The 20,760-nt window shown below is 57.3% G+C and overlaps 2 protein-coding genes across 5 annotated transcripts; one reads left to right on the forward strand and one right to left on the reverse strand.

Moving 5' to 3' along the window:
- The first annotated feature begins 1,222 nt into the window (after positions 1 to 1,222).
- Positions 1,223 to 17,198, forward strand: TNIP1 (TNFAIP3 interacting protein 1). 4 transcript variants are annotated; one of them, XM_071570552.1, is made up of 18 exons: positions 1,223 to 1,314; positions 8,478 to 8,648; positions 9,615 to 9,737; positions 10,025 to 10,107; positions 10,322 to 10,390; positions 12,100 to 12,291; positions 12,476 to 12,570; positions 13,165 to 13,246; positions 13,484 to 13,576; positions 13,823 to 13,888; positions 14,038 to 14,169; positions 14,255 to 14,383; positions 14,682 to 14,798; positions 15,102 to 15,227; positions 15,578 to 15,658; positions 15,794 to 15,988; positions 16,249 to 16,339; positions 16,670 to 17,198. In XM_071570552.1, exons 2-18 carry the CDS (start codon positions 8,516 to 8,518, stop codon positions 16,693 to 16,695), a joined length of 1,833 nt encoding a protein of 610 aa, XP_071426653.1. In that variant the 5' UTR covers positions 1,223 to 1,314; positions 8,478 to 8,515; the 3' UTR covers positions 16,696 to 17,198. The 4 variants fall into 4 exon arrangements, with proteins under 4 accessions (XP_071426653.1, XP_071426652.1, XP_071426656.1 ...); XM_071570551.1 differs by lacking the exon at positions 1,223 to 1,314 and adding an exon at positions 2,615 to 2,799; XM_071570553.1 differs by lacking the exon at positions 1,223 to 1,314 and adding an exon at positions 2,616 to 2,799 and having other exon boundaries at positions 13,487 to 13,576.
- A 646-nt stretch (positions 17,199 to 17,844) lies between these two features.
- GPX3 (glutathione peroxidase 3) lies at positions 17,845 to 20,708 on the reverse strand. Its single transcript, XM_071570556.1, has 5 exons — positions 20,532 to 20,708; positions 19,310 to 19,463; positions 18,987 to 19,104; positions 18,663 to 18,762; positions 17,845 to 18,582 (listed from the first exon to the last, which is right to left on the reverse strand). Exons 1-5 carry the CDS (start codon positions 20,616 to 20,618, stop codon positions 18,352 to 18,354), a joined length of 690 nt encoding a protein of 229 aa, XP_071426657.1. The 5' UTR covers positions 20,619 to 20,708; the 3' UTR covers positions 17,845 to 18,351.
- Between the last annotated feature and the right edge of the window lie 52 nt (positions 20,709 to 20,760).

Genomic DNA, 20,760 nt, shown 5'->3' on the forward strand with positions numbered 1-20,760 from the left:
TAATTTGCATAAGCAGCAGATCACAAAGTTCTGGAAATCCCCTCCTGCAGCCAGAGCTTCCTCCCCGCTCTCACGGAGTCACTGTTGGCCTTCTGCTTCCTTTCGCTGCCATAGCATCGGGACACAGCCAACCAGAGTGGCAAAGGCAGGAGGTCCCACCTGCTGATGCCAAGAGGGACCCATCACCAGCCCACTGTGGAGCTTAGCCCACGAGTGGTCTCAGCCCCGGGATGCTGTGCCAAACCAGCTGCAGCTGCTGACATCGGGGGAGTTTTTTCCCCTGTGAACATGGCTGGGCCAAAGGAACGAGGAAGGATCAACACGACCAAATGCCTTTTGTTTTCATAGTAAGATTCATCCTGGCATTTGGGCCAGCCTGAGCTGTCAGCCTCAGGTAAAAACACAAGGAGTAGCTGGCTAGAGTTGGAGAGGCACTGGGTAAGAGCATCTGTGAAGTGATCACTTTCACAGGTTCTCAGGCTGCAGGCACATCTCAGACCCACAGCTCCCCACCCTCCTGCCCAGCATCCCCACTCCTGCCACCCAAACCAAACAGACTAAAGCTGGGCACTCCTCAAGCCTTGCAGTTCACATCTGGCAAGGGCAGACTAAACACCCTTCCAGGTACAATTGTATCTGCTGGCAAGGAGATGGGGAGCTGGAATCAGCCTCTATAAAATAAAAACATTTAAATCTTTGGTGTTTATTCCAGCACCAGCTGGCTTCAGCCTTGGTTCTGACTATCAGTTCTGCTGGTGGATGGTTTCCAGGGATTACTTGCAACCCAGGCACACCATCACCTGCCTGGCTCCACCAGCAGAGACAGCTCTTCCCTGCTCTCCCGGGAGGATGCATCCTATTCTGACTCCAGAGATGGATAAGGATGGAAATACACATTGGACAAAAAAAATGCCTCTTGCAAGACACAGCAGTTTCCCTGGGGAGAAATACGACATGTTTACAAACCCAGTGAAGTTGCTCAGAAACCAGGCAAGGAGAATGATGTAACGAGGCTCTCCAGTTGCCCAAAAGTGAATCAGAGCCTCCACGACAGCACCCCCAACTTTTGCTGACTAATACCTGACACAACTTGTGGCCCCTGGGAGGAATGGCACAGGAGAGCCCTTTAAGTGGTGCCTGGCTCGCTATCAAAACCACGCAGAAGCTGTCTGGGACCTCCATCATGGGGAATTCCCCTTCTCCATGCCTAAAAGTAAGCCCAGCTGGGCTGCCCTTCCTGCATTTGAGGATTGCAGCTGCAGAGCTCCTGATCCAAAGGCCTCAACTCCCTGAGCCCTTCCACGACCCGACTGGGTGAGTAGTATGATGATATTTTCGGTGGGAGATGCAGTGAGGGCGAGGCAGGCAGCTTTTGGGGTGCTGTAAAGCTGAACCATGCCACACTCTTCACTCCTCACAGAAATGAGCAGGGTTTAGTTATTTCATGCACACTGAGGCATTAGCTTATGTGTTTGCTGTTTCTCTGGGACAGTGTTTAGCTTTGAAGACAGGTTTTCCAAGGGTTTACAGAATAGCACAGGGCCTCTGGGGTAAAATAAGACTTTCAGGGAACAAAAGGGAAGGTATTTTCTGTGTGTGGGGTCCTGCTGCTTCATCCCCAGCTGAGACCTCGAAGCACAAACAGACCCTCGGGGTCCCAGCACCCCTGAGCTCCCATAACCCGGAGCTGCTGGGGCACATCCTGCTGTCAGTGAATGGAGTTTGTGGGGTTTGAATTTTTACAACTCAAAACACCAAAGCTCAAGAAACAGCGGAGCTGTGGGAACACAGCTGGGTAAGAAGCCAGGACTGGGACAGCTGGATCTCCACGGATGGACCACAGTAAACCCCACAGCGGGTCACCTGAGGAGGACATGTCCGAACTACAGGCAGAGAGCAAGCAGCTCTGCTGCTTACAGAAGGATTTCTTTGCTCCCAGGCTGTTGTTTTTATTTAGACATATATTTTTAAAAAACCACCACCCTCCCTGTGGCAAAACCAAAACAAGGAAGAAAATGAGGCAGCTGTTGAGTGAGTCCTAAAGAGCAGAGTGAAACCAGGTGGTGTCCCCTGTGGTTCTTGCTCCTCTGGCCGATTTTGGTGGTCTGTGATGGCTCCATAATCCCAGCAGCGGCACAGAGAAGGATCCCGGAATACACGCTCCGGTTCGAGGGTGTAATTTCCTCGCTGACCATCTATGCAGTGGGGAATTCTGAGGTCAGCCCCAGCCAGCTCGCAGAGGAACCCTCCTCCTCCCAGGAGCAGCGAGGAGAGCTAGGGCAGCCACAGCGGCCCGGCCCGGCCTCCCCTCAGCGCGCCCTCCTCGCACCGACACCCGAGCCCCCCGGCCCCGCCATTTTGTGTCTCCACAGGCCGCTGAGGGGCCCGGGGAGGAGTCGCTCCGCGACGAGCGGAATTCCCCGCTAAGGCAGTGGACGGAGAGCGGCCCCAGGGACCCCTCAGAACTCTGCTGTGCCGGGCGGGGCCCCGCGCACCCCCGGGACGATCTGCGGACACACACACAGAGCCACAAACGCTCGCCATGACAGGCACCATCCCCGCCCTCCCTTTTATTCACTGACTCGCGCTCTCATTGGCGGAGGGGCCTGTCCGTCACGCTGGGAATTTCCCCGGGGGCGGGGCCTCCTCCCCGTCGCTGGTGGCGGAGCGGAGGGACCCGCACCCCGGGCCGCGATCCCCGATCCCCCATCCCAATCCCCATCCCAGTCCCGACCCGGACTGCGATCCCGATACCCATCCCGACCCGGACCCCGATCCCGGCAGCGGGCCGTGCGGCAGGTGAGCGCGGAGCGGCCCGGCCGCCCCCGGGGACAGGGGCCGTGCCCCGGGGCACCGGATCTTACCGGGCACCGATGTCGCGTCTCCCCAGCGAAGGGTCCCAGACCAGGGAGGGCTGGCGGGCTCGGGGCTGAGTGTTGCCCTTATCTCTCCCGTTCCCGAGCTCTCAGGCCGTCAGGGTGAGACCCTGGAGAAGCATCTCCCGCGGGCCCGCGCCGTCCCCCCGAGAATCTGCTCCCGGTATCGGGGGCGGTCGCGATAGTCGTGCCGTGCCTCAGTTTCCCCTCTCGCGGGCAGGGCGGGGGCTGCCGACGCCCCCCGGCGCTGTGGCGGGGGTCGGGCTGGATATGTGTGCCCCCAGCGCAGTTTGGGGGTGGCGGTGCCGGGGGGCGGAGGGGAGGGTGGGAGGGAGGGCGGGGGTCCCACAGCCCCCCGGGCGGGGCCGATCCCGGGCCGTGCCGACCCCCCTCGCTGCCGATCCCCCGGGGGCGGCCCCGCTCCGTCTTGCACAACCCCGGCGTTTCCCCGGCCACGCATCTGCCTCCCCACCATCCCGAGCCCGCGGTCCCCCCGGGACAGGTACGTGGGTTTCCCCACGTGGGGCTGCGGCGGCCCCAAGGACCCTCCTGTCCACGCTGTTTTCCTTCCTCTTTGGCTTTTATCTCCCGGTCCAGCGGTGCGGTGTGTGTCGGCACCAAATGCTGATCCAGGAGCTGGAATAGCTGGAGCAGGGGTGGCAGCAGCATTCTCCTCTTTAGGGAAAGGATACACAGCTTGTGTCCCCCTCTCCCCTCCTCCCTCACTTCCACGCTACGACTCCCAGGGAGGGCAGAGTGAAGACAAAAAAAAACAAAGAAAGATGCTTCCTGTCACTGCTGCTTTTGGGTGAGAAAAGCTCCAGGTGGGACTCTGGGGGCCTGCAGCCTTTCAGGGATCCAGCTGTCCTGTTCCTCAGAGCCCCTGGCACAGGTTGCTCCCCATATCAGGGAGTCAAATACAGCTTTTCCCTTTGAGCTGGTTGTTCCTATCACTCCAATGGGTTATTGCCAGCACTCGGATAGGTTATTCCAGTCACCTGGGGGAGTGGGAGCTGTTCTGCTGCCACAAGCTCCCTTGGAGTGCACATTTCATGCAGTGTGCTCCCAGACAAAGCGTTCCAGAGACCAGACACTGGGCAGTAGGATGAATTCTAGAGGCAGGAGGGCTCCAACCAGGCATGTCCTTCAGAGCTGTCTGTGGTGAGGTGGAGCAAGCAGGAATTAAACAGGAGAGGCTTTTTGCAGCCCTTGGCATCGTTCCTGGCTCTGCAAGAAATCCCACGATGCCCTTTGGGTCTGACCTATGCAAAACAAACCTATTTAGTCCAGGGCGGTGGGCTGTTGTTTGCCAGCAGCTGGTGCAAAACATTCATGGGTGGAGGAAACAACCATCTACTCTTGTGGCATTGCAGATTTTGTTTTAAAGCAGCAATTTTTACACTTTGGGTGACAGAGGAAGCACTGCTGATGTAGCTTTGTCGTGCCACTGTCTGCTGCTGCTTGGTTGTTGCCAGCTGAAGTGCACCAGGTTGGACAGGAGTAGCTTGGAAGCAAGGAAAGGGATGGCTGTGCCTTGCTCTGCTTTGGAGTGCTGTGATGAGCAGCCATGATGTTACTGAGCTCTGCAGGGAGAAGTGGAGCAGGCAGCAGGAGCCAGATGTCTTTGCAGCAGAAGATGGGGTCTTGCATTAAACCCCCACTGTGCAGCCCCACATCTGGCTGCCTGTCCTGCCTGTGCTGGAGCTTCAGACCATCCTGAGGAGCTCTGCAGCTGTGTCTGTAGATCTGGCAGACCCAAGAAAATGTTTTGTTTTCCTCATAAACAGCCTTATCAGAAGTAGGTTGTTTTGTGAAGCCTCTGCGGGAGGGGGGTTTCTGAGGCAAGAGTGGGTTTTCTGACTGGAGGACATCTGTAATACCTGCTGTGTTTTGGGTAGGGCTCTTGCCTTTCCTGATCTCTCTTTGTGGCTAAATAGGCTGGAAAGTAAAACCCTTCAAGTGAAGATTCAGGCTTTTCCTTTTAAGACCTGAGCCTTTCAATGCCTGCTTTCCTCTTCTTTTATAACTCCCAGCCCAGTGTACTGCAATGCCCAGTAAGTCTCCTTCTTATTGCTGCCTCCTAAATCCAGCTCTGCCTTTGCTTCCTCTCCAGATGAGACCAGTTCAGCAACCTGGTCTGGGGAGCTGCTGGAGCTCCGGAGAGTAAAACAAAACTGGGCTGGGGGATTTTGCTGATTTCCAGTAAAATCATCAAACAACAACAACAAAATCCTTCCATAGTGTCTGTCTGAATAGCTTTTGCTTTTTCTCTGATGAGGGATGCTGGGGACCCAGCAGCCCTGCTCATGGGAAAATTATGCTGGCAGCCTGCAGGGATTTACTTTCACCTCCTACAATCCTGGTAGGGAGGAGGCTTCCTGGGATTGTTGTGGGCTGGAGTAAGGAAAACCCCTTTCTCTTAGGGGCTGGGCTGAGCCCCCACCATGGATCACAGGATGGGACTTGATGGACTGCCAAGCCCTCAACTTTGGGAGGCTGGTCCCCACCCCAGGGCTTGCTGCCCAAAGCAAACTCCAGCAGTGCCAGCTTGCTCAGTGCACAGGATCCACATCCTTTGCCTTGGGATCTTCAGCTGTTCAGTAATTTTAAAGCAGGGATCACATCCTTCTGTGTGGCTAGTACTATGAAGGCTGTGGCAGTGATGCATGTCATCCTGGGTGACAGTGGTGACAGTTCAGCTCACTTCCAAGCCACAGCACAGCTATTTAAATACCACTCTGCTTTCTTCTTCACCCATGAGTCTTTCCTGCCCACTCACACTCTCATTCTCTACTTTTGCTCAGTTGTCATAAAAATTTACTACCTAAAGGTCTTGGTGCCCTGCTTGGAACCAGCAATGCCCTTGGATGACCTGTCTGGCAGTCTCTGTCAGTGACTTGGCACAGAGCCGGCAAGCTATAGCTGGGCAGCCACAGTCTGTGCCTGGCCCTCAGCCCCAGCGCTGTGAAATACTGTCAGATTGGCTTAGGAACTGTTGACTGGCAAAGAGGGAAGTGTTTTCTGGAGGTTCAGTGGTTTCTGCTGCAGTTGGTGGTAGTCATGTTTTCCTTGCGTTTCTAGGCACCATGAGGTTCTGGCCTATGGCTCTCCCTCTCCTCCCCCAGTGTTTTTACTGAAATGAGAGTTTTCACTGTAAATCTTACCTGTCAGAATTCTTAAGGGAACAAACAAACAAACCAGGACTAGGATCAGTGACCTGGTCCCCATGGTGACAGCTCTATCCCAGCGGCTCCTTGCAGTGCCTCCGCTCCAGGGAACCCTGCCCTGACCCTGGTGCTGCGGAAACCCCTCCCTCTTGCTGGGTATTGTTTGCTGGTGCATTTGTGGCTGGTCTGTGCTTCTTCCGTCAGCTGGAGATAGTTCAGTTCCTGTCCCCAACTGCTGTTTGAAACCAATTCCTGTGGCCCCTCTGCTGCAGTCTCCCTGGTGCAGACCTGGGCTTCAAAAATTCTTGATAAAATCTTGAGAATTGGACATAGCAGAGGTTTTTGGTGGCTCCATCTGTCTGTAAGAATATGGGATTAGTGTGAGTGAGCTCCACTGGTTGGCAAACTGGTCGGTGCAGCTGGGTGGGTTTGAGGCCTCCTGCTGGGGCTGGGAACCTCCCACATATACTGTGGGGCAAGGCAGAAAACCTCCAAGTTTGGGGGTCTGCAGTGTAAGACAGTGGGGGCTGTATTTCCACACTGGGAGATGGTACCACACAAGAGGGCAGCTTGTCTCTTCCTTCCTCAATTCACACCTGGGCTCGTCCTGGTGGAGACATGGATGTCCCTCAAGGTGCTCACTGCAGGATGGGTTTGCTCCCAGCTCCTTTGAGAGCCCCAGATCTGGGGCAGCATATGATGGCTGAACACCAGTGAGGAACAGGCTTGGGTCCCCAGCCTGCCTGTGGTGCCAGCCCAATCCTCTGCCAGGCTGGCAGCAGATCACAGCATTTGCCTGCCATTGGGACACATTTGTGCCTCTACACTGTGTTCTGACCTGCCCACTGGCAGGTCTGCTCCAGTTTTCCCCATCCTGTGGCAGTAGGCTGTGGGGGATTTCACAGAATCCTGGAATGGTTTGAGTGGGAAGGGACTTTAAAGGTCATGTAGTTCCAGTGCCCTGCCATGGAAAGGGATACCTCCCACTAGATCAGTTTGCTCCAAGCCTTGTCCAGCCTGCCTTGAACAGTTCCATGAATGGGGCATCTGCTGCTGTTCTAGGCAACCTGCTCATCCCACACCACTGCAGCACAGCAGCTCCTGGTGATCACCACCTCCAGCTGCTTGGGATGGGGTTACAGGCAGTCAGAGCCTTGGCAGCACCTACAGGGCAGGAGGATGGGCTTCTCCCAGAAGCAGACTGCAGCTGAGGCCAGGCCTAATTCCCTGCCGTTGAGGCAGGTGTTAATTGTTGCTCCAGTTGTGGATGCTGGCAGGTGGCAGTTCTCATCTGGAAAGTCCCTGCCACTCCCTGGCAGGCAGGTCATCCTAAATGGAGGTCAGCTTGGATCACTTGTGACATGAGCATTAGTCTGAGGTTGAGACAGTTTCGGGCACAGGCTACCCCCTTCTTCTTTCAAATTGTGTCCCCTCAGCCCTCTTCTGCTTGCCAGCACCCAGCTGCCTTGGCTGGGGGAAGATCACTTTGGGGTGCTGCTGTCTTGCCCCCAGGCAGCACCCCAGCTCCAGCTGGCACCGGGACCTTCCCAGCTGCTGTTCTGCTCCATGTTACAGAGCTGACATCAGGAGAGATAGTTCTGATAAGATGTGCTGTGGTTCACAGCAGCTGCTTTATCCCCCCAGGATATGGGTGAGACCTGGAGCCAGGATCCTGCCCAGCTGTCCCCCGGCCAGACCTCAGCAAGGGGGAGGCCTTAGGCCACCAATAAATGCAAAGAGTTAAAAAAACAAATAGCACACTGCCTGTGGGTGATTTGTGTTCCTGGACTTTGCTCCCAGCCCAGCACATGCCAGGCTGTTCCCCGTGCTCGATTCAGGAGGCAGTGCTGTTGACAGCTGGTTTTATTGTCTGAGCCGGAGGGTAGAGCAGGTCCCTGCCTGGCTCGTGGAGGTCATTGCTGCAATGCTCCCCAAATTTCCCCCCAGCTGCAGGTTAAGGTTTTTGGAGCTGCAGACAGTGCCCCTTCCCAACAGCCCTCCACAAACCTTTAGGCCCCACAAAAATACTGTCTGTTGAGCAGAATGTCCTGGTGACAGTGTCCAGTTTGTACTGGCATGAGTGGATGCTCCTGGGTGGTCTCTGTCCCTCCTGGGATGCAGCAATCAGTGGTTGCAATCCTCCACGACTCACATGCCCCACAGGGGTGAGAGCCAGTCCTGAGTGGGGCTGCTGGTGATGCCTCCTCTTCTCATGACACTTCTCATGGCTGTGAGTCACCCTGACATGTTCACCCCAAGCAGGGCTGGAGAGGGAAGGGCCTTCACCTGGGACACTTTTTGGCTGGCTGGTGAACAGTGAGACAGCGCTCCTTCCACCAGCACAACACCCCAGACCCCCACAGGGTTGAAACCAGGGGACTGTGGCACCATCTGGACCCAGAGGAAGGTGACACCGTGCTCCATTGCATTGCAGGGATGCCTGGCTGGGAGGTAGGCGACTGAACAGCAGGTATGGAAGGGAGAGGACCCTACCGCATCTACGACCCTGGTGGAAGCTCAGAGGAGAATGGATCCACAGCCTTGGAGCGGCTGGTGGAGGAGAACACCCGGCTGAAGGAGAAGATGCAGGGGATCAAGTCTATTGGTAACTGCTGCATACCAGGGGGATGAGGTTTGCCTTTGGAGCAGCCCAGCCTGTGCCCACCAAGCCTGGGGGTTTCTTGCTCGGTTGAGGAAGGGTACTGGTAGAAGCTGGGGCACTGGAGCAGTATCTGGATTGAGTAGGATGTCTGAGGTTTTTCATATAGATGTGCACAGGGAGCAAGGGTTTTGCTGAACTTTTGGGTTGCTTTACAGTGGGATAAATGGCTGGAGAGAAAAAGCAAATACTGGAGCTAGGTCAGCTTCTTGGAGTTCATAGGTGCTGGGATCTGTTCTGCTTTTGATGAAAACCCCCACCTCCTCCAAGCCCTTTTGAGTCAGGGGCTTTTCTCAGGTGCTGCTCAAAGACTGGTCTCAGGTACTCCCTGCCAGCAGGGACATGCCAGTGTGGAATTGCTCCAGCCTAGCTGGGCCACCCCCTTTCTTGTCCTTGACCTCTTCCCCCTCCACCCCCAGTTTTGCTTTTGGTCTCGTGACCCAGCTTCCTCTTTCGAGTCCCGCTTCTGCAGCTGAATTTCCACCTGCCTCGTGATTCCCGTTGTGTCACCATGCCCTTACCTGTGACTGGGATCTCCTGGTGTGGCATCAGCCAACCAGGGTTGGGGGGGGATTGCATTGTTGGTGCCAGACCCCAAAGTGGGCAAGCTGAACCCCTTGGGCCACCACCTTGCCTTAAATTTGTCTCTTCTGGGAAGTGGAGGAGACCACTTAGAGTCACATTGCTGCCATTCTGCCTCTTCTGTGTGTCAGCATGGGGGTTCCTGAAGCCAGTGAGTCACTGATACAGCTTTGCCATTGGATTTGTCTCAGAAAAAGTTGTTTCTGGATGAAGAAGGACTATTCTGGGCACTGCTCCACCCAAATAGGGTGTTTGATGCTGGTGAATGGAGCTGCTGCAGGGCAGGCACTTGGGGAAGGAGACTGAGCATCCTTCTGTTGCCCACAACAGGAGAACTTCTGGAAGAGTCCCAGGTCGAGGCATCCAAGCTGCGGCAGAAGGCAGAGGACCTTGTGAAGGACAACAAAATGCTGATAGCATCATCTTCCTTGGAGGACTTGGTGAAAACCACAGGTAAGAGATGTGAGGCTCACGGAGGGGAAATAACCTGCTGTCTTGAAATCCTGAGCGTGGGGGAAGGGAAAGGGTGTGCAGGAGATTTTTATGAAGGTTCCTTGCAGCCCTGTCATCTGTGGAGTGGCATTCTCCCTTCTAGAATGAGGTTTCTTTACCATCCCATAGCTGGGGTAGAAACCATCCATTGGTGCCTGACCTCACAGGGGTCTGCTCTCTACATCTCGAGTGAGGAGAAGCCCTGCTTTCCAAAAGGTTCATGTCTGCATCCTCTCCCCTCTCTGCAGCTGTTGGCCCTGATCCCAGCTTCACACGGGCAGCCCCAGGCAGCACCCAGCCAGACATGGAATTACGGAAGTCACCTCCAAGTGTGAGTCTGGTGAATGTGGGAGCTGGTGCTGGCATGGCCAGAGGGAGGGACTCTCCATCTAGGTAAAGCAAAAGGAGACAGCCTTTAGCCTCTAGAAACAGGGATAAACCTGACAGAGTCAGCTTCCCTGCTGTACTCCTCATGGTCTTCTCATGGTGGACACCCTGGGCTGCCATTCCTCTGGGAGCCCTGACCTGGCTGCCTTCTCTTGCAGGGATCCTCCTCAGAGTTTGAGATTGTCACTGCCGAAGCACAGGGATTTCCCCAGGAGAGCAGGAGAGTGGTGAGTGGCTCTACTACCCATGGGATCTGGGGAATTGATCCCACTGGTGTGATGGTGCCGGGGTTTGGGGCTGTGCAGGCAGGCAGTGTTGTGCCCCAGCAGGCACAGGCAGGGCTGACAGACCCATGTGAAGGCAGCCCTTAGGCAAACCACAGAGGAGGGATAACCTGGACAAAAGCTTTCAAAAACAAGTGGCCTGTCTATGCTGCCTGGACATGGGGCCAGTGAAGCAGCTGCAGATGGATGGGGCACTGGTGTCTGCAGATGTCACACAACAGTGACAGGAAGAGCTGTGACAACCCAAGTAGCTCTCAGTGGTGCTTGGATGTTCACCTGATGCCCACACTGGGTGAGAGAACTGGGTCTCCAAGCCCCATCATTGCTCACAGGGTCTGCCCTAGCCAAAGCACCTCTATGTGTTCCATTTGCTGCCACCTGAATGTCCCCCTGGCTGTCACTGCCCTGTCCTGTCCTGCTCTGTTTTTTTGTGTGTGCTGGAAGGGAAGGGGGGAGGGATTGGGAGCCCAAGAGGGCTGAACATCAGATTGCACTGTATGGTACCAGTAAGAGGATGTGCTCTGTTTGTATTGGCTGGAGAGGCTCTTGGAGAGGTTTAGTCTCCTTGGACCCTCCTGGGGTGCAGCCATGGGCTGATGGACAATGGGATGGTATCTGCTTGGCGATGAGCTGCTTGTGCCTGAGCCAAGTCCTAGTCCTGTGCTCACACCTGGGCCTTCCTAGTACTCCATCTGGGCTTGGGTCCTCACCGTCTCCCTTGGCAGACAGCACAGGTGAGAAGAGCTGGCCATGCTGTGCTCCACACTCTCCCACGGCAGTTTCGGGGCTGTGAACCCTGGGGCCAGGGTGCTGGGGACACACTGAGCTCCTGGCCCCATGTGGTGCCACCCAGGGCATTCCCACAGGCAGCAGATGAGTCAGCGGGGCCGGGACCAGAGCAGGCGAAGGTGTGGCAGCGCATCCCCACCTCCTCCCAGCAGTGCCACGTGTGCCAGCTGGGCTCTGTTGTGCTGGCAGTGTCTCCCAGGCAATGGGGGAGTTAACCAGCCACACCAGGGGAGCACAAGTCTCTTGGGGACACCCCTCATGCGTGGGCAGGGGTACGCCCTAACACTGGTGGGTGTGCCCTGGCAACTGTTTAAATTCCATGCATCACCCTCTTGGTTGCCAACTGCCAAAGTGCTCAGTTTCCTGGTGCCTGGCATGCCACAGCAGCAGGGGAATCCCAAGGGAAAACAGGGGGAAGGTTAAGGTGGGGATTGGGTAAGACCACCCCTTCCAGCACAGACCAGGGCATACGTGGAGAGAACAGTCTCAGGAGCTGGGATTTCCAGTCTGGGTGCCTGTGGGGAGAGCTTGGGTGGAGAAACGAGCAGGAGTGGAGATGTCTCTGTTTCTGTGAGCAAACCAAGAGTGTGGTCTGCTCAGACTACTGAGGGGCACAGGGAATCCATGGGCTGGGAGAGCTGCTGCCATAATGTTCTACTCCACCTGGGGACTTGGTGTCCCATGTCCAGCAGCTGTGAATCAGATCTTTACAAAGCTGACACAGCATTTCAGCATACTGAGTGCTTGTTGCACTGCTTTGGTGCTGGTCCAGCTCCCCATCACAACCTGACTTGTCCCAAGAGGGAACTTTGCAGTGCTCCTTGAACTGGTCTGACTGCACTTCATCTCCTCCCCATTCCCAGGACTTGGAGCAGCCACTGAACGAGGATGCCAACCTGCTGCCCCAGCTGCAGCAGCTGGAGAACACACTGAGTGGCTGTGCCAAGGAGGCCAGCAAGGACCAGGTCTTTGTGCGCATGGGCTACATGGCCTCTGAGCTCAAGCGCTTGGCCTCCAAAGTGCACAAGAATGAGCAGAGAACATCATTTCTGCAGGTGAGCAAGGACTGGCCTGGCTCTTCATGGGGGTTTTCCCCCCTTGTGTTTTTTCCCCCCAGACCCCTCCTGTCCACTCTGAGGTGGACACCCACCCCCATGCCAGGGTTTGGCGGGAGGTGGGTGGCCTGACAGGCTCCTGAGGCTGGCCACAGCCCTCATGCTGACAGTGTTCACCCTCCAGACGCTGTGTGAGACGCTGCACAGTGAGAACAAGGAACTGCGCACCAAGCTGGAGCGGGACCTGGAGCAGAGAAACCAAGCTCTGGAAAAGCTCAGGTGAGGGTGTAGAGGGGGACAGGGCTGCCCTGGGAGTGTGGGAATTGAATTACAGTATCTGGAATGGAAAAAGTCCTGCCAGAAGTGGAGTTGTGAAGAAAATGAAGAAGCCACTTCTAATGCCTTAACTGAAGTTTTTAATGTTTAAATGTACAAAATGGTTTCTGTTGTCTTTTTTGCAAATTCACTGCTTCTCCTTCCCAAGATACCTTGAGATAGCTACTATCCAGGGATCTGGAGGGAAGTTGCAACATGGATGTTCTCTACCCCCTTTCTATTGGTTGTAAATCCCCTGATTCCCATTGGCACACAGCCAACCCCCTTTTGTTTCCTATTGGTGGATTTTGGATCCCTCCAAGGTCCGTATAAACCCTGACCTGTAGCAATAAACTCTCTCTCCTCCCTTTCCTGAGGTCTCTGTGTGCTCCCTGCGGCCTCCCTGGGGACCACGTGGTTGGGGCTAGCGCGACGGGGCGGGGGGGGGCTGCGGGGAGCACACCTTCTCCAGGTAACAGACTAAGGTCTGGACCTGGAGAACCACCCAACCGTTGTATGGGAGCTTCTTCCCACTGACCCATCCCTGCCTGCCCACAGGTGTGAGAACCAGGAGCTCCGGAGAATGGTGACGATGAGCAGCCAGGACAGCGGGAAGAGGGAAGCTGCGGAGCAGCAGCAGGTGAGGAGGCAGCATCACCTTGGACAGGGCTGGGAAGGAGGCAGGGAGCCTGCTGACACATCAGCAAAGATGGCCTCATCTTAATCGAGCCCACAGTTCATCACAGGGTGACCAGCAAGACTTCTCAGGGTCTCGAGGGAATGGGAGAGGCTGTGGGAGGGGAACTGGCTTAAGTTTAGCTGGGCTTGGGCACAGCCTCCACAAAAGCCCTGAGGGTCCCCCCCCGTGCGCGTCCAGCAGAGCGGGGCCATGGTGGAGAAGGCGCCGGGCAGAGAAGAGCTGGAAGCCAAGGAAAAGAAGGTGAAGATCCTGGAGCACCAGCGCAGGGAGGTGAGGACCAGACTGGGAGGGAGGCACTGCCAAGGAGGCAGGGAGTGGGCAGAGGGGGCACAGGGCTGGGATGGCACGATGAGACTGGGGCAGGGCTGCGGAGCTGCAGGGAAGCACTGCTGGAGCTGGGATCTCCATCCAGCTGATCCCTGAGGTGCTTTAATGACAGGAGTCTGCTGGGGGACTGCCACAGCTGGCTCAGAGCAGGGTTTGGGCTCCTGTTCAGCCATCCCTCTCTCCCTGCAGCTGCTGGAGGTGAATAAACAATGGGATCAGCATTTCCGCACCATGAAGCAGAAGTACGAGCAGAAGGTAGGGCTGGGTGCTTGGGGGCCACATCTCTGCTGGGAGCTGGGGGTACTCTGAGGAAACAGGGTGCAGGGGAAGGTTTGGGGCTGCCTGCACCCCCTTTTCCCCATTGTGGGTCCTTCCAAGCCAACATCCCCCCTCCCTCCCGGCAGGTCACAGACCTGCACCAGGAGCTGGCCGAGGCCCGCAGGGCACTGTCCGAGCTGGAGTCAGAGAGGGAACAAAAGCAACGGGATTTTGACCGCAAACTGCTCCTGGCCAAGTCCCGGATCGAAACAGAGGAAGTGAGTCCTTTGGGAAGGGTGACAGGGAACTGCCAGCCCTATTGCCCTGCCCTGGCTGATCTCCCCCCCACCCCTGGTCCTGCAGGCAGAGAAGGAGAGGCTGTCCATGGAGGTGAGGGACCTGCAGCAGAGGATGCGATTCCTGCAGGAGCAGCTGGCTCCAGTCACCAGGCAACGGGAATACCAGGAAAAAGAGATCCAGAGGCTAAACAAGGTGGGAGCCAGGTCACAACCCCTCACTGCAAAATGTCGTGTATGTTCTCGAGTCTTTTCATCTCTCTCAAATCCAAAACTGACCCTAATCAAACCAGTCTTGCCCAGGCAGAGGCTTGTGTCAGATGAGGCTCACCATATTCCTCTGGGCTCCTAAGAAAGGGCATTCAAGGGGGGTCTGTTATCACTCTTGCCCCTGCCGAGTTACACCCCCTTTCCATGCTGGGCACATGCCCGTGGTCCTCCAGAGACATCCTGGGCACTGCACCTTTTCTCTGACCCTGCTCCCTTCCTCCTAGGCACTAGAAGAGGCCCTGAACGTCCAGGCCTCTTCACCACCCATCTTTGGCTTGGAGCCAGTGGGGAAGCTGCCACAGCAGGAGCTGCTGACCCAGAACGAGCTACTCAAACAGCAGGTAGGGCAGGACACTAAGCCACTGCAGACAGGGAAGGAGCTGCATGTCCCAGACCTCCCCAGCAAAGAGCCTGGTGTGGCCAGGAGCAGCCCAGCAGCTGGCTGGGTGTCAGTGCTGGGGTGGTGGGGTTTGAGCCCCAAGCTCAGCATCCTTCAGGCATTCAGCTGCAAGGAGCACAGCCATGGGCTGTTGTGACACCCCTCATGCCTGGGGCTTGGTGTAGCTGGTGTACTCAAGGATAGGAATGCTTGGGGGAAGTGTCTGCCCTCAGCCAGGTGCACACACATTCCTCCATTCTGCCAGGTGAAAATTTTCGAGGAAGACTTCCAGCGGGAGCGGAGTGACAGGGAGAGGATGAATGAAGAGAAGGAAGAGCTGAAGCAGCATCTGGAAAAGTTGCAGAAGCAGTTGGTCCTCTCCAATAACCAGGTGAGCAGTGTTGGCTGCCACCAGCAGCATTCCAGGAGCCCCATGTCAATGCTGTGTGTGTTTGAAGTGCTCATCCCCAGTGTCACAGCCTCCATATCCACCTCCGACCAGGGGCTGGGTGTCACCAGCAGCGCTCTGGGAACCCTGTGTCTGCCCTGTCCCCAGTGCTTGTCCCCAGTGTCACAATCCCCTATATTGAAGAGCCCCTAAGAGTAGGGGCTGAGGGAGAACAGAGAGGCCAGAGGGGTGTTTTTTCTGCTGCATGTCACTGCAGAGCACATCCGTTCACTCAACACACAGACATGGGGAATGGCAGGGTGGGCTTTCCACTAACTCCCCCTTGCTCCCAGCTGCGAGCCTCCAAGGATGATTGCCAGAGGGAGAAGGAGGAGAAGGAGAAGCTGAAGAAGCTACTGAAACAGCACAAACAGGTGGGGATGGGAAGAAACCCTACTTAGGCAGAGGGACTGGGGGCTGCAGACCTGGCACCTCTTAGCCAGGTTGATGATGGTGATGGTGGTAGACTGCTCTCAGAATCTCCCCATCATCTATCTGGTTTCTCACAGGCTTCTGGAGAGAGACTGCACCCCGAGCCAGTGCCAGGGCCACTGGGCCCTGCCTGCCCCATGTACCAGTACCAGTACAGTCCCCCCATGGCTCACCCCATGTACCACGGCTTTGACGAGTGGCAGCAGATCCGATACCCGCCAGCCACTCCAAGCGAGCACACACCTGGACAGAACTTCCAACATTTTCCCCCGGTGAGTGTCTACCTGTGCCAGCATGAGGGGAAGCAGAGGGTCCCATGTGAGCAGGTCTGGGACTCGTTACCGAGTGAGTGGCGTCTCCGGGGCTTCTGAGTCACAGAGCAGGGAGCTGAGCATGTGTCCTGTTGGCATCTGACTGCTCAGCCGTCTTCCTCCCTCTTCTCCTCCTCACAACCCAGCAATCAGTCAGGGAGCACGGGCTCATGATTCACATCCCTAGTAATTCACTGTTTCTGTTCCATCTCCTCCCACAGCCCGAGTACCCTTGGCGCCCACCCTGTGCCATGGCTCACAGCCAGAACGCCCAAGCAGTGGCTGGGATGAAACCGGTCCCCAAGGACTTGGGTAAGGCTCAGACCCCCAGTGGCGGGAGTGCCGCTGTCCTTCACCCTGAGCCCCTGGGTGCTTGGCTGAACACTTAGGGGAGGGATGGGGCCCTTCTTTCCAGGCAGGGGCCCTTTCCCCTCAGCCCCCCTCTCGTCAGCTGAGGGGATGATTATGTTGTGGCAGCATCCCCCCTGCACCTGAAGTCAGGCTGAGCCCCAGAAGCTCATGGAGTTGTGGCAGTTGATGCTCAGGGATAATGGCCGTGCCATGGCTGCCATCCCTCCCATGGGGCTTGTCTGGATCTGAAGAGCTGCACTTAGCCCCTGCCACCTCTGTCTTGTGTCTCAGAACAGGGAGGTCCCAGATTACCCTAACGCCAAGGACCAGCTGCGCTCCGACACCACTGCAAGAGGAATAGGGTGTGTGTGTGTGCCCGTGTGTGTGTATGCAGGAGCTTCCTCCGGCTGCTGATCCCTGTGCGTGGACATGCGGTGCATGTGGCTGCACTCATGGCCTGGAGCAGCTCAGCAGTGCATCCCCCCAAGGAAATCATGAAGGAGGGACCGGAGGTGCCATCATGGTGGCGGCCAGTGCAGGGTCAGTCCCCTGCAGCCATCCCCTTCCCCATGAAGCGTCAGGCCTGACATTGCTGTAGAACTGAGCCAGGTCTTCGGGGAAGAGGAACCAGCGTTTCCCAGGAGCGTGCCAGAAGCTGCCCTGGTCTAGGGGCTTGGGTTCAGCCCCTGGAGGAGCAGGTGACAGCGGGGACTCTCCTGGCTGTGGGAGATCCCACACTCACAGGCAGGTGCTGGCCGCAGCCATGGCCTGGCCTGAGCCTGGTTTGGTGTCTTTGTATTTATTTAAGGACTGAAGTGTGGCTGAGTCTCTCTGGTTTTATCATGAAAGCTGCTTCCTCTGGGGCAGCCTCTGCATGGGGACAGCGAGGGACGCCAGGGCTGCTGGTCCCCATGTGCTCAGGGCCATGCAGCACAGGGCCAGAGTGAGCACTGGGGGCCCCAACCCCTTGCTTGGGCACCCCAGCATCTATTGCCCAAAGTGCATGCCCCCCACCTCGCTCTGGGCACTGGGCTCAGCCCCTCACCCTTCCTTCTGCCCCCCACCTCTGCCAGGGAAGGGAGGCCCTGAGTGTCCCATCTCCCTCTCTATGCAGCAGTGACCTTGGGGACAGTCTTTCACATTGCACACAGCAAATCTTGCTCCAGAAAACAGGTCTGGAGGGGAAAAAAGCCAAACACAACCCTATTTGTGTAAGCATGGCTGTCATGTGTGTGAGAGCAGGAGGCACCAACCCCGGAATACTCCTCACTAGAGACTCTTCCTCATCCTGCCTCCAGCCCCTTGCGCCCATCTCTACACCCTCTCGCCATCCTCTCCCCAAATCCTTGTTTGCAGTTGCCCTACTTAGAAAAAATTGGAGTTTCTCTAGGTTGGAGCTGCTACCCCCAGGCTGGCTGGTGTGCTGCCCCCTCTTCCCCCCTCACTCCATCCAAGAAGTGGGGCTGTGCGTTTGCAGAGTCTTTATTTGGTGTTCCTATCATAAGAGGTGAAGGGCCGGCTGCCCCTGACCAGGAGAGCAGCACGTCTGTGTACCAGAACCACGGGCAGCTTGAATGCACTGAAGAGCTGCTCCGTGCTCGGCAGGATCAGGCCAGGCCCGCCCCACACCGGGGGCTTTCGGGCTGAGCCTTCATGGAGACGTGGTCTTCTGCTCCGGGGGCAGCTGGCCCTTGCATCCTCCCGCTGCTGGGGATGGTGGAGCACAGCGAGCAAACTGGAGGCCAGGAGATATCACCACGAGGAGTGGAGGTGGGGCACAGGGTTATTGGAAACATCCCACTCCTGTCGCTGAGGCCTCTGACACAGGGTTGCCCAGCTCAGCATCCTGGCTGGGGTGTGGCAGAGACGGCAGCAAGGGAGGGGGGCAGCGTATGGCTCCTGCTGCTGGAGAACATCCTGAGAGGGGATGGATGGGGATGCAGCCATGGGGGATGCTGACCCTCATGCCAACTCTACTTGTCCTGCTGCTCCTGCGGGTTCTGCTCCTGCCGCTGCCTAAAGTAGGCCAGGATGTCATTCTTCACGACCTCGATGTTAGCGCGATGGTACCAGCGCATGACGGGCACACCATCAGGGCCCACCAAGAACTTCTCAAAGTTCCACTTGATGTCATGGATCCGCAGAGGCTCCCAGAAAAGTTTGTTGGGATTCCCAAACTCCTCCGTCACCGGGGGACAGGCGTTCTGCAATTGAAGGCCAGTGCATCACTGCCTTGCCCCTCCAAAAACCAGCTTGGATGCTGCCCCCTCATCATGGCACCCACCTTCAGGAAGGTGAAGACCTTCTGCTCCTTGGCCCCATTCACATCCCCCTTCTGGAAGAGCTGGAAATTGGGGACGAAGCCGCCTCCTGGCCGGACGTGCCTGCAAGGGGAGGGTGGGCAGGAGGTTGTGCAATGGACAGTTCTGGGTATCGCACAGGGGTGGTGAGGGGACCCCACAGCCCCTTGTTTTGGGGGCCACAGCCCCAGGCTGGGAGGGAAGTCACAGCCAGCAGGAACTGCAGCCTGTGCACCCACCACCTGGCTGGGGACCCCAGCACAGCTGAGCGGGATCAGGTGCCCCATAATGCCCACCACAGTACTCACTTCAGTGCAGGGAGGATCTCTGAGTTCTGGCCAGGTTCCTGCTTCCCAAATTGGTTGGAGGGGAAGCCAAGGACCACAAGCCCCTGGTCTTTCAGCTCATTTTGTAGTGCATTCAGTTCTGCATGCAAGCAGAGCCAGGGTGGGTTAGCAGGGGACCAGGCGTACCCCCACACCTTCACCTCAGAATATGTGATCCCTTCCCCCAACTCCCTGAAGCAGAATGGGCTGTAGGGACATGCCAAAAGCAGCACGCCGGGATGACGCTGCCGCTCCTGGGCTGCCTGCCCTGACCCTGGAGTGCCAGTGCCCCACAGAGTTCTTACCAACATACTGCAGGGTCAGGCCTCAGTATGTGGCCACGTTGACGAAGAGCACTGTCTTCCCCTTGTACCTCTCAAAGGGGATATACTCATCCCCATCGATGGTCATGGCCCCATAGTTGTAGATGGTGTCCTTCACGGACTTGTAGCAGTCCACCTATGGGGTGAGGAGCATCCCATGGGAGCAGGCTGTGGGGCTGCCAGCCACTCCATTCCATTCCCCATCCCCACAGCCAGCAGAGCAGCAGGCCCAGCCCTGGCACTGGCTGTGAATGCAGCTGCCAGTGTTGTGTCCTCTGTCCCAAATGCCACTGGCAGCAGTCAGGCTCCGGCATTCCAAGGTCGCTGTGGTGGGACAGGCTGGCTTGTGCATGCAGATGCACACATGTGCATGCCTGGGCAGTAGGCCCAGCTTTAGCTGGGGGAATGTTTACTGGCCAGGGAGCGGCAGGAAGGGGAGAGGCTGGAAAACAGCAGGAACACGGGAAGGCCAGCCCTAGTCTCCTGGGGCCATGGGCGAGTGAGCAGGACCCAGCACCTCCCCACACCCCTGAGGGACAGTGGCAGTGCAGGGGGATCAGGATGAGACTGGGAGTGGACCTGGAAGGGCTGGGCTGGACCAGCCCCTGTGTGGGGGGCCACAGGGGTTAACTCAGGGAAGCCCATCTGTCCCCACCAGGGGACTCAGGCTCAGGCAAGTGCCCCTTGGAGCTGGCAGGAGGTGAAGTCACAGGGGTTGTGCCCGGGAAGTGCAGTTCCCTTGGGGCTGTGGGCTCCCAGTGGGCAGGGTGAAGAGCCTGACAAAGGGGTGACAGTCCACCCCCACCCCCTGCCCACTGGGCAGTGGGAACACAGTGGCCTCTGCACCCTCCAAAAACTGGGGAACCCCCCTGGACACTGTGCATGGAAGAAAATCCCCTTGGACTGCCCCTGGGGAGGTCATCGGGGGGATATATGGCTCTGTCCTCCTCTGTCCCCAACCCCAGCACAGCAATTCTTGCCCCTTGTTAAGAAGTACCTCGGAAAATCCCCCACCCGTGATCCAGACACTGGGAGTGGGGGGGGGGGGGGGGGGGGGGGGGGGGCGCTGTAGGGGGTTGTCAAAGGGCCACCGTGCCCCACGCCTGCTCCAGGGAGCTGTGCAGAGAGCTCTGGGGACAGGTGAGTCCCCAGAGTGTCACACAACCCCCCCACCACCCCTCTCACAGTGCCCCCCTCCTCTTACCTTCTCCCTCTCCTCACTCCACCCCGGCTGGACGAGCCCAGCCAAGAAAAGGGGCAAAATCCAAGCGTTGCGGGCACAGCCCCCCATGGTGGGGCGCGGGGTGCGGGCACCCCCTGGCAGCGCGGGGCCAGCGGCAGGGACAAGCGCTGCTGTCGCCTGCTGTCACCTCCGAGCCCGGTGGCCAAGAAATAGCTGCGGGGCTGCGGCGGGGGAGCCAATGGCCGGGGGG

The sequence above is a fragment of the Pithys albifrons genome, chromosome 15 (assembly GCF_047495875.1).
Source record: "Pithys albifrons albifrons isolate INPA30051 chromosome 15, PitAlb_v1, whole genome shotgun sequence".
Lineage (NCBI taxonomy): Eukaryota > Metazoa > Chordata > Aves > Passeriformes > Thamnophilidae > Pithys > Pithys albifrons.

Bases quoted from the DNA above. Each gene is read 5' to 3' on its own strand.
- TNIP1 (XM_071570552.1), top strand. From the start codon at position 8,516: ATGGAAGGGAGAGGACCCTACCGCATCTACGACCCTGGTGGAAGCTCA. The intron at 13,577-13,822 runs GTGAGGACCAGA...CTCTCCCTGCAG, and splicing joins TGGAGCACCAGCGCAGGGAG to CTGCTGGAGGTGAATAAACA. The intron at 15,659-15,793 runs GTGGGGATGGGA...GGTTTCTCACAG, and splicing joins TACTGAAACAGCACAAACAG to GCTTCTGGAGAGAGACTGCA.